At 36.3% G+C, this 12896-nt stretch overlaps 1 protein-coding gene across 19 annotated transcripts in view; it reads right to left on the minus strand.

The window, feature by feature from the left end:
• ANKS1B (ankyrin repeat and sterile alpha motif domain containing 1B) overlaps positions 1-12896 on the minus strand; it is a 1348742-nt gene that overhangs the window by 54375 nt on the left and 1281471 nt on the right. For 18 of the 19 annotated variants that reach the window (XM_074267164.1, XM_074267169.1, XM_074267161.1 and 15 more), the window contains 2 exons: positions 10220-10231; positions 8298-8384 (listed from right to left, as the gene is read on the minus strand). In XM_074267164.1, coding sequence (XP_074123265.1) covers positions 8298-8384; positions 10220-10231 — 99 coding nt within the window. The remainder of the gene's footprint in view (positions 1-8297; positions 8385-10219; positions 10232-12896) is intronic. The other variant, XM_074267159.1, reaches the window with a different exon arrangement.

Here is a 12896-nt window from a genome sequence, read left to right on the forward strand (position 1 = left end):
TGGGATCAAAGAAATCAAATGAGGCAGTGGAAAGAAGAGTAGCTTGGGAAGTAAGAACTATAAGTTCTAGTCTTGAAAGTCTATAATTAACTAATTAGCTAAGTGTCCTCAGATGAATCCTGTGAGGTTTCTGAGTCTGAGTTTTATCCATAAATCCATAAGGACTGACCACTAGATGATAGTCTAAACTCCTCATTCATTAGGAAATTGAAACTCACAGATGTTAAATGATTTTTCTAAGATCATCCAGGGAATAAGCATCAAAGATACTGGCAATTTTTCTTGGCAAAGACACTGGAAGGGTTTTCCATTTCTTTTCTCTTTTGACAGATGAGGAAACTGAGCCAAACAAGATTAAGTGACTTCCCAGGGACAGCACAGCTAGTAAGTGTCCAAGGCCAGATTTGAACTCGGGTCCAAATACTCGGATGGGAAAGAGTTCTGAAAAATATCCATGCTCTACCAGGAAAAAATGCTCACATTTAGGCTCTGTCTTGATTACAGGCTTAATGGACATTAATAAATGAAGCTGTTCTCATATTCCAGACGTAGGCTTGGATTTCACAAGTCTTGGATTTCATATAGGAGGGCTGAGCTAAGTTAACACTTCCATAACAGACACTCCATAGTAAAGCATGGCTTAAAATAATAATTAGGATTTTTGAATAATCAACTAATAAACAGTTATAAAATAACGTACCATGTATCAGGCACTGTGCTAGATCTGAAAAAAGGCTTATACTTTTTTTTTTTTTTTAAAGGGAATTGAAGGTGAGATTTAAAGGGCATAAGGGATCTAGCTCTGTAACCCTGTATGGGCCCTTTCCTGCAACTCAGTCTTAGAGAATTGTCTGTGTTAAAAGGGTATCATAAGGAGTTTTCCTGCTTCTGAGATCATGTCTCTATCCTCGCTGCCATGCTGCCTCCCATGATGAAATATATAACAAATACAATTCCTATTTCTATATCTTTTTAAGGCAAAGTGTTTTCCTCAATCTAACTTCAGGAGTTAGGGAGTCCAAGGATAATTTATTTATATTTTATTATTTTTAAAAAATATTTTAAAGATGAGAAAACTGAGACTCAGCCGGAGTAAAGTAACATGCCTCCTGTTACCCAGCTAGTTATGTGTTGGGACTGGAGATTAGTTATCCCAGATACTCCTTACACAGAAAAGCACCAAGCCCTAAAAGATAAAAAGCTGGCTTTAAAGTGAGGAAGATCTGGGTTCAAATTCTTCCATTGATAATGACTATGGGACCCTAGGCAGACAAGTCACTTCATCTCTTAGTCTAGAGGTTGCCAAATTAGGATCTAGCAACTTTCCTGCATGTGGTCAGAACCAGATTAAAACTTCATTGGGAAATATTCAACAAAAATATAATAGAACATTGATAATGCTAATTTATGGATTTCTAAGTTGCTAGGTATGTGTGGTTAACTCTGACAACACTCACTTGGCTCCTTGAGATGATAAATTGCAAAGCAAAGGTTGATTTTAATTGTAAAGGGGAAATTTTGTCATCTGGAGTTTCCAATCAATAATCTGAGGTCCAGCCTCTCTCTACCCCCTGCACTGGGAATTGAATCCTTTTTCATCTCTGCCATTTGGAATCTTTCTCTTCATACAGGGTTCAAGTACCTTATGTTATACCTGGCACATATAATGAGTGTTTAATAAGTGCTCAATGAGTTGAATTGAATAGTGAAGAATCCTTTTTAAATGCAGGCAGTGTGAATGCATTAAAGACATTATATTGGTTTCACTGTACTGCCCGTTCATTCACTATTAAATATTTCTGATACAATGGTTGACTTTAGATAAGGAAAACATCTAACTTTTTAGTTTCTATTGTCATGATAATAATTTACTTTCATAAAGTAAGTCATAGATTCTGTGCATTATGCCATTTGAGCTTCACAATTCTCTAAGGGAGATTATACAATGATTATCATCTCCATATTACAGATAAGGAAACTGGTTCAAATAGACCAGGCATACTCTTCATGCAGAACTACCTAATAAAAGCTCATTGAATTACAGAATAATAGAACATCAGAGCTAGAAGGGACTGCAGAGATAATTGAGTGCAAATTTGTTGTTTTTTTTTTAAATGAGGAAAATGATCAAATGAAATTGAAAATCTTTTATACCAACAAAATCAATGCAACTAAGCTAGGAAGAAAAGCCATTAACTGAAAAAATAGTCAACAAATAGTTCTCACAATAATTATTACCCACCATGTGGAAATTTGCTTCAGTTTGCTAAAAATGAAAGAAATTCAAATCATTTCACATCCGGAAAATTGGCAAAGATGACAAAAGATGGGAATAATCGATGTTAGAGGGGTTGTGGGAAGACAGCCATAGAGATAGAACTGATACGCTATAGATGACGAATGGTCCAACTACTCTGGAAAGCAATTTGGAATTGGGCTGAAATGAAATGCTCTGATCCTTTGTTTACTGCTAGCTATAGAACCAAAGGAAGTCAAGCACAGAAAGGACCTGTGTACACCAAAATAGTCACAGCAATACTTTTGGTAAAAGCAAAGAACTGGAAATGATAAAGTCAACAAAGGTAAAACTAATTATAATTACAAGATTATAGATTTAAAGCTGTAAGGAACTTCAGAAGCCATCTTTACAGATGAGGAAACTGAATACAGAGGAAATGAAGAGACTTATTAAAGATCACAGCAGAGGCAGAATTTGAATAGAGATCCTCTGACTTCAAATCCAGTGTGTTCCTCATCATATTGAGGGAATGCATTTAAAGGCAGAGTAAGGATGGAAAGGACACTATTGGGAGCTCATACCCTGATCTGAGGAAAGCAAGCACAGAGTTCTTTCCCACCATACCCCAATGCCTATTTCTCTCCCTTTAAACTTTTCTTTGTATTATACAATGATGGAATACTCTGTAGAGACTTTAGGATATAGTGCTCTTTTTGATTTAGCTTCTACATGGAATCAGGTGGGTAGCACAGAAAATAGAACACTGGATTTGAATCCAGGAAGAACTAAGTTCAAATTCACCACAGATGCTCACCAACTTTGTGATCCTGGACAAGTCCATTTTTCTCAACCTCAATTTTTTAATCTATAAAATAGAGATTTTAATAATACCTACATCCCAAGGTGAGGATAAAATGAGATAATATATGCAAAATACTTTGCAAATCCACATAAATTTAGCTGCCACATAAATTTAGCTGTGATTCTAATGATGACTTCTTGACTTATCAGCACATTGTTGGACATTTATGCTTTCCAGGCAGCAGAGTTCAGCAGCACCTTTCACTTTTTTGAAAAGGATTAGGATGACAGGATCTAGATGTAAAATGAATCTCAAAGATTCAACAATCCTGAATCCCTTACATTTGATTTTGCATGTTTTGCACATGAACAGCACAATCATTAGAAAAGTTCTGTGATTTGACCAAAGTTGCCCAGAAGACAAAAAGATAGCCTGGATTCACACACAGACTCTCTGGCTCTTCTGCTTTATAGAGAGATTTCTTGTTAAAGACTGGCACTTACTCTTGGATTTTTCATTTATGGATAAGACTGAGATAATCATGAAGGAAGATGGCCTGGTGCAGCAGAAAAACAATTAGACTTGGAAGTCATAAGATGTGGGTTCAAATCCTACCTTAGACATTGACTATATAAACATGGAAAAATCAGAACTTCTCAGGGCCTTCGTTTTCAAATAATAAGCATAAATAATGTGATATAATAATTTATGATATGATAATAATGAAATTAGCATTTATATGGTGCCTTAAGGCTTATAAATAATTACTTTGCTCATGTTATTTCATCTGATCCTTATGACAACCCTATTGGGGAAACTGAAGCTAAGTAAGAGAGACTGAATGGCTTGTCCAGGATCAATTGGTTGGTTATTGTTATTGTTATTCTTTCTTTGCAGTTCTAGAACTCAGGTGGACTAATAGCATTAACTTACTGAAAGTGTCAAAATGGGGCTAGTTTTGGAGTCAGGAGTCAGGAGGAGGAGTCAGGAAAACCTGGGTTCAAGAACTGACCTGAACACATACCAGTTGGGTGGTGAAATATAGTAGTGAGAGAACAGGGTCCAGATTCTGCATCTGCTATTTAACATATAATTGAAAAGTCCACTTAATTTCTATAGGTCTCGGTTTCCTCATTTGTAAAAACAAGAGGGTGAACTAGATAAGACTCTGACAGCTCTTCTAGCTCTAAATCTAGAAGTCTAAATTAACTTTACCTCTTTGTGCCTCAGTTTTCTCATCTGTAAAATGAGAGTTGGATAAATGATTTTCAAGGTTCCTTCTAGTTCTAAATCTGGGATGTGTCATTAATTGCATGGCTTGTGAGCACTTAGGAAGGAAGTGATGATCACTAAAGTCAGCAAAAACCAGTTATATTAGACCAACTGTATTTCTTTATCTTTTTTTTTTTTTAAACATGGTTACAGCAGTTATTAGTTAGCCAATTAGTTAGCATTTACTTAGCACTGTACTAGGTCCTGGGAATTCAAAGAAAGGCAAAACCCAATCCTTAGTCTCCAGGAGCTTGTAGTATAAGCATAATGCCTGGCACATAATAGGTGTTTTTTGGTTTTTTTTGACTTGACCTGATCAATCAGGGAAATATACTATAGTCATAGAATTCCAATATTTCAGCAACATTTCTGAAAAATAATTTCCCACAAAGGAGAGATGGATTGTAGCTATGTGAGTGCCCAATTGCTAGAAGAACCAAATCTAAGTCTTTATTGTTGATGGCCTGTCCAAGAGGAAGGTCTCTTATGGAGTGTCTCTAGGATCTGTCCTTAGTCCTGAACCTTTTAGCATTTTTATCAGCGACTTAGAAAAAGACATATATGATACGCTTATCAAATTCTCAGATGATACAAAACTACTGGGAATAGCTAGATGACAAATAAGAGAGAGAATCCAGAGGGACTCTGAGGTGATAGAATTATGAGCTGACTCTAATAAGATAAAATTTAATAAGGATATTTCTATATATAGCTATCCATATAATCCTATATTTGGGTTAAAAAATAAACTATATTGATAAAGATGCAGGCAGAGAAAGATGTGTGACTAGAATTTTTGTAAACTATAAACTCAGTATGAACCTATTGTGGCAAGGAACCCAAAGAAGTTGGTTTAATTTTAGGTTACCTTAAGAAGGGTATTATATCTGATTTTTTTGTGCAGCAACATAACTGTATAAATATGTATACATATATTGAATTTAACATATATTTTAACATATTTAACATGTATTGGATTACCTGCCATCTAGGGGAGGGAGTGGGGAAAAGGGAGAGAAAATTTAGAACACAAGATTTTGCAAGGGTCAGTGTTGAAAAATTACCTATGCATATGCTTTGTAAATAAAAAGTTTAATAAAAAAGAAACAAAAAAGGGTATCATAACTGGAATGATGAAGGGGAGAGTATCATTTTATTCTGTCCTGGTCAGATTACATTTGGAACTCCTGGTGTGGAAACTCCCTTCGCCAATGCCAATCTATAAATCACCTATATTTCATGGTTTTATTATTGTTCTTACTATTCCTCTGCAGTTTTTGAACTCAGATGGACTAATGGCATTAACTTACCTGAGAGGCAATCCATATGGGATCATTCAAACAATATGTATCAGAAGCATGATTTGAATCTGGGTTTTCCTGACTCCCTGGTCTCTATCCAGTACACCACGCTGCCTGCTCATTACATAATTATAAACTGGTATAATTCCAGAATCAAAAACATGCCGGCATTCCCCATTCTTGGCTGCATGATCCAAGACCTATAGCTGCTTTAAGAGAAGGGAATGCATTGGGATCACCAAGTTCTGGATTTGCATAATTTGAACTTGATGGTATAATCAGCCAATACAACTATACTTAGCTTTAAGCAAGGGAAATTTTGCCTGTACCATTATAGGTAAAAGCATCTCACTTTGCCAGGAGAGCTCCAAGATGATGCCATCTGAGATGCAGGGCAGTGCTGGCTCAGGAGCTTTGTGCATGAGTCATATCCTCTTGCTGTCAATGAAAGGGAAGGAGCCCTGGTACATGCTATACAGAATATAGCTTCCCTGTATACACAAAATTTTTGATGGTGTACAGCCCCATTAAGCCATCATTATTTTTCTGAGCTTTTCTTGACTATCTTTCAGTAGGATGAGTATAGAAGCTTTTTTGCCCATCTTCCAGTCTGCAAAATTAAGTAGAATAGGGGGATAGGGACTTTGTGGTTTTTCTGCCATAGGGATTTTATAGGTGAGACCCTTACCAATGCAGATTGGTACCTTCTCTGTTACTACGAGTTCTAAAGAGTTAGAGCCTTGAGAGCTTTAGTGACTTGCCTAGTGCCATATTCTACAATCCAGCTCTTTCTGACCTCACAAGTAGTTCTCTATCTGCTCTGTTCTCCTTGAATCTTGAGTTTTCTTTAAAATCTGATAAATCAAATGCTGAGTCAGAAAGACTTGGGTTTAGATACTACCCCTATGGATGGATGAGGATCCACAGGCACCTAAAACCTTTCCCTTTCAGATATTCGTATCCCCATTTTACAGTTGAGGAATAAGGCTCAGAAAGATTATGAGATTTCACTTAATCTTATCTGTGAAGTGGAGATAAGAATATCTGGAGTCTACTGTGCTTTACAGGGTTCCTGTGAGGTTGAAATGAATGGTTTTATTTGGGAAAAAGGTTTTGTAAATCTTCAAAGTATGACATCATTGTGAACTATGGAAAATTTTACTGTTAGTGTCCATTCAGTGGATCTGCTTCTGTGTTGAAACTATCATCTAAAAAAAGAGTATATATAAATGAAAGACTATATAGTTGCATGTATAAAGCTCTTTATTTAGTGACATTCTCTCTGAGAAAGATGATTTAAGAATTTGCCTTTTTCTTCTCAGAAGTATTGGTTAACTGGGTTAGAATTGGTACTTAATCCAGTATGGCCTAAAACATAATAATATGTGATGATGGAGCTCATGATTAATCATTCATTAAGTGGCTACCACATATCAGGCACTGGGGATACAAAGATAAAACTAAAACAGGTCCTGCCCTCAAGAAACTTGCATTCACTTGGGAGAAAACATCCTGTAACTATAGAAGAGACAAAATACATGCAGTAATTTTCAAATATATATATGAATAGATGCAGAGTAAGCAATAAGCACATTTTTGTGGGAGAGAAATACTAATAGCTGGGGGAGGGATGGGTGTCTCAGGAAAGCAAGTTACTGAACTTCTTTGAACCTGTTTCTTCATTTTATAAATGAAGAGCTCAGACTCAAGAGTCTCTAAAACCTCTTTTAATTCTAAATTTGGATTCTTATAGTCATGAAAGGTTTAAGAAGCAAGGGAAGGAAAGAAAGGGAATCTTTATAAGACAAAACTATAAAATAAATAAAGTGAATGTCTAGTTAGGGAGAAGGGTTCATGGGCTGAAGTAGAAAACAAAGGCTTATGAAAAAAGTTTAAAATCTGAATAGTTTAGCATTGTAGGTCCCTTTTCTCAGCTATAAGAAGAATGGGCTATTTGATTTCTCCTGATCCTTCCAGATCTTTGCTTATAATACAGAAGTAATCTTTGATATCATTAGCATGGGGAACTCCTGGTATGGGAATTCCCTCTGTCTCCTTCAGATTATAACCCCATCGATGACATAGTGTATTAAAGGCTTATTATGCTAGATCCAGAAGGGATTTCAGAAGTTATCTAGTTTAATCCCTTTACAAATGAAAGAACTGATTAAGTGACTTGGCTAAGGCCACACAGCTAGTAAGTGATAGAAATGGGATTTGAATTTCAGCAGAACATCCTTCTATACCATAGTGTAAGATCTAGGGCATACAGAATATATAAAAATAAATTGGGTAATTTTTAAGGGGTTGGAGGAGTGATGAAGAACTGGTAGGTGACAGACTACAAAAGGATGGAGGAAGTAAATAACTTTATATAACCTGGATGTCCCCAAAATCTTATTCAAATTTAATCTATTTATTCTATCTAATCTATTCAATATATTCAAATTTAAAATAGCACTAAGATTTTGGGATGCCCCCATATTAGGTGATTGGCTCATAGTCACCCAGCTAGGAAGCATCAGGGTAGGAATTGAACTCAGGTGCCCTTGATTCACTATGGCCATGGTACTGTTATGTGTTTGCAACCACACTGGAAATCTGCCCTTAGCCTTGTGTCTACTTGCTTATAAAGTAGCCTCTGGCACTGTTCTTAATCTACTGTTGCACCAGCCTCACATACCTTATTTGTCGCATCGATAAATTTGACTCCTTTATAAGAGACTGAAAGAATAATCGTTGGGACTTTCTTCATCTGCTCTGTAGATTTCTGAAAATAAAATTAGAAAGCTGTGAGAACAGGACATGTTGCATGGCAACTGAAGCACATAATTTTTCCTCTTGAAAGATAGAAATGAACTAAACTTATATTACATTTCTCTCTCTCTCTCTCTCTCTCTCTCTCTCTCTCTCTCTCTCTCTCTCTCTCTCTCTCTCTCTCTCTCATACACATATGTATTCCCCTACAAAACACCCTCTAATTTACATGTTTGTCTCTCTTATCCTGGGTTCTGACTGCTTTAGGCTTATAAAGTATCTGTCTTGCACTTCAAAAGCTTAAAAAAAGCTTCTATTGCCAGTGCATGGAAATATTTTTCTTTTCTGGCACTGAAGGAAATCAAGGAATTCTGTTCCTCTCTGCATTCATAGAGTTTCTTGCTCCTATGATTACTGAAACCACCTATGGTTCACCCTAAGGCAGGAGTTCTTAACCTGGATCTCCTACCGTTACTCTTTTCATATGCTGTTTTAAATTAAATACATAGAATTATGAAGGAAACCAATTATCTAGTGATCAAAATATTAAAAAAAATAACTCTCCAAATTCAGGATTAAGAACACCTCATAAAGGGAAGTTCTAAGCTTTAAAAAGAGTATAATGAGTACATATTATCCTTTTACCCTATGTTCTTCCTGCAACACATATGGTGGTTTCTCATTTAAGTTAATAGATCAATCCTTGAGGAATCTGTATAATGTTCTGGCAGTTAGAAAAGTTTTGTATAAATTCATTAAAAGGATGCATGTGATATTTCTGCTGTTCTGCATTTGGTTGTAAGGTTTTTATGCCATAACAAATGGCCAAGGTGCTATGTACAACTGAGATAAAGGTATACTCCTTTCTATTTTTATTCAATTTTCTTCGGAGATTTATCATATCTAACTTTCCAAAATTCTTCCCATCTTCTTAACTTCTTTTTTGTTTATTTTATAGTTAGATTTACCTAGTTCTGACAGAGGAACGTTGAGATTCCCACTAGCATTAGTTATTTTATTTCCTCTGGTATCTCATTTATCTTATATAAATTCTTAACACTGAACTATGTCTATTTGCTGAGGTCCAGCCTGATTAAATGTGTTCAGAGAGGTTCATCAGAAGCAGACTGGCCACTTAAGGATGAATTCTTTACCCATGATAATCCAGTAATATTCATTCTCCATTACTCTAAAACAATGATTTTCTGAATTTTTCTTGAACTGGGCCAATCTTTCTCCCTCCCAAAACAAGCATTTTCAACAGAATCTTAGTGGGTCTACCAGCCATCCCATAATCCCTTGGATCAGTGAGAAAGTCTTGTAATCAGTAACAAGTAAAAATGAAAATGCATAAGCCCTTGCTTGCGTTCCTTCATCATTTAGACCTGTTCATTTTCTTAGATTAAATTCTTAGGAGCAATGTCCTTTTTCCCCTTCCTTAAATCAATGTACTTGAAACCATAGCAACATAATTGATCATGCACTTTTGCTTTTTGGCTTCAGTGTTGTGTGTCTATGTTTTTCCCCTCTATATATACATATGTGAGCATTTATATTCCTCTGAATCAGGGCTTCTAAAATTTTTCCACTTGTGATCACTTTTCACCCAAGAAGTTTTTATGCAACCCTGGTAATATAGATATATAAAATAGGTATACAAAACAAGCATTTACTGATAAAAAAAACATAATTTGACCTCCACATTTAGATGACTCCATATGGAGTTTAAGAAGCTTTGTTCCAGATGCATTATTTATTACTGTTCCCAACTCATCTTTTTAAACATAATTTCCCCCATTAACACCCTCTCCCTCTACCATATTACATTAAATATCAAAGTTGACCTACCTGACAGTTAGCCTGATGGATTTCCAAGTAAAACAGGTAGGAAAACAAGGAAGAAAACATGAAAAGGTAAGAGAAAAACTTTCTTAGAAGTTCACCAATAGCTGAATCAATTTGCTCAAGATAGTCACTACTTTAGGCAAGTCACTTAACCTCTTGGGCCTCAGTTTCTTGATTTGTAAAATGAGAGGCTCAGACTAGGTGAGCTTAGCATAATGTATAGTACATCATGGGACACACTTAAAAATTATCCTTCTGTCAGTCTGTCTACTTATTTATCTTGAAGGCTCCTAACAGCTCCGGACTGAGATCCCTAAATAATGTTGCAAAATGGGAAAACCTATTGCTAAGTTCCAAGATCTGGTCCCAAACCCTCTCATTTTAAAAACTGCTGTGGATTTTTACCAACCTGGTTTCTCTTCTCCTCTCTGTTTACTCATCTTTACTCCATTTGCACGGCGATCCCACTACTGATATGCTGGAGCCTTCTGTTCTGAGCTCCTAGCACCCAGCTCACTACCTTATGTAGGCCAACTTTTTGGCTCCTTTTAATGTGAAATTTCATGAGGAAAAAAATACCTAGCCTTTCTTCCTGGCTGTCTGCTGCCATTGCCCAAGCTTATTTCTAAGAACTCTAAAATGGGGTGAGGAATTGGAGAAGGCCCTTTCAGACACAGCTTGAATCCAAATCTGCTCAATTCAATAATGATTATGCAATTGAATCTTTCACCTGAGCTGTTTCACTATGATTTAGACACTTTTTTTTCTCATTCTTCAGACATAATGTCTTTTAGTCAGCTATTCATTTTTGTCCTTTAGCAAACATGTATAGCCTTCCACACAAAGAGAACTAATTACTCAAATGTTAAGCTTCCATTGTTCATTTTAGAGTTTATTAGATAGTCTACACTGGATTGATAAAAAGTAGCCATTTTCTTTCTGCTTTGAAATGGCATTTGCAATGATTCCATTTGTCATTTTTCTTTTATGATAGCTGCTACCTCCATTTTTTGTGGGGGGCATGGAATTGTGATTTCATTTACATAGGGAACTCTGAGTGTGGAAACTCCCTCTACCCATGAAAATTAGAAATTCACTTTTTACTATTTACTATTTTTTTCTGTTCTATATTACCATTTATAACTGTAGGGGACTTCAGAGGTCATCTAATCTAGCCCACACATTTTTACAGATGAGGAAACTGAGGCACAGAGAGGTTAAGTGGCTTGTCCAAAGTTGCTCTGTAACTCATAGTCATAAAGAATTTCCTGAGACCCTGGAAAATTACTAGAAGAATGAATATAAATCAAAGGGAGGACCAGAACCCAGGAGGCAGCTTGGTATGGTGGAAAAGGACCTCGGTTTGAATCCTGGCTCTCCCACTTAATTATGTGATTGGGGAATAATTATTTTACCTTTCTAATTTCAATTTCTTCACCTGTAGAAGGAAGGAATTGGACCAGATGGCCTGTAAATTCTATAATCCTGTGATTTCTCCCAGCTCTAAATCTATGATCTTAAATCCTGGGGTCATGGAAAGAGACCTAGCTTTCACTTCAGATTCTGCCTTCGATACTTAACACTTGTAAGATCTTGGATAAGTCACAACCTTCCTAGGCAATTTTCCCTTTCCTTATTTATTAATTGAGGGGGTTGATCAAAATGTCATTGAAGCCCCTTTCAGTTCCAAATCTGTAATGCTGTGATCCACCCTGACTCTAAATCTGCATCTTAAATTCTCCTTTCTGAAATCTTGCTATCTACATTTCCATCTGCCACATACATCTCTGTTAAAAAGAGAACACAAGATCAGGAGCTGGCTAGATCATCAGAGGATCATCACTTATAAAACTAGCAAAGTTTTTCCTTTTCCAATGCTTCCCACCCTTACTGTTCTTCCCCAACCCAAGTAGAAACAGCACAAGCTGAATTAACATTACAACCAGAAGTAATAATAACAATCACAATAACGCTGGGACATACTCATTCCCTTGGAATTAAGACTTTGGCAGACAATGACCCATGCAGCACGCATTTTACCCAGTCTGGGGCAATTTTTTGTCCATCAAAAGGGAAAAACATAAGAGATGATAGAAATTAGGTGGAATTTCAAAAGGTGATCTAGTCCATCCTTTCTTTTTGCAATCAGGAGCTTGTATAAACCTCATGCAGTGGGAGCATGAAGCAATATATAATGAAAGACATAGCATCACAATGCCAATTTCTTATCCATTTTTTTCAGAGAAGTTTAAGAAAACTACATTGGTCCTGTTGCAAACTACGTTTACCATCTTGCATAGGACTGAATATTAGAGAAAAACAGAATTTTACAGTTCCTCAGGTCATTTAGTTGAACTCTTTTTGGGGAAAAAAAAAAGAATCTTGGCTATCACTTAACCAACAAGTGACCATTCAGAATCTACTTGGAAACGTCCAGGATGGGGTAGCCCCCTAGCTCCTGTCTATTTTTGTTCAGCTCTAATTGTTAGGAAGTTCTGCCTCTTTTTAACTCGCCTACATTGCTGCTGTACTCAGTGGCCAAACAGAATGAATGTAATTCTTCTGCCATGAGCTAGCCCTTCAGGTACTTGAAAACAGTTGTTCTGTCCCTCCTGAATTCAGACTAAACAGGGCCACTTCCTTCAACTAATCTTGTCCTGGGGCTTCTTCTCTTTTCTTC

This window comes from Sminthopsis crassicaudata, chromosome 5 (assembly GCF_048593235.1).
Source record: "Sminthopsis crassicaudata isolate SCR6 chromosome 5, ASM4859323v1, whole genome shotgun sequence".
NCBI lineage: Eukaryota > Metazoa > Chordata > Mammalia > Dasyuromorphia > Dasyuridae > Sminthopsis > Sminthopsis crassicaudata.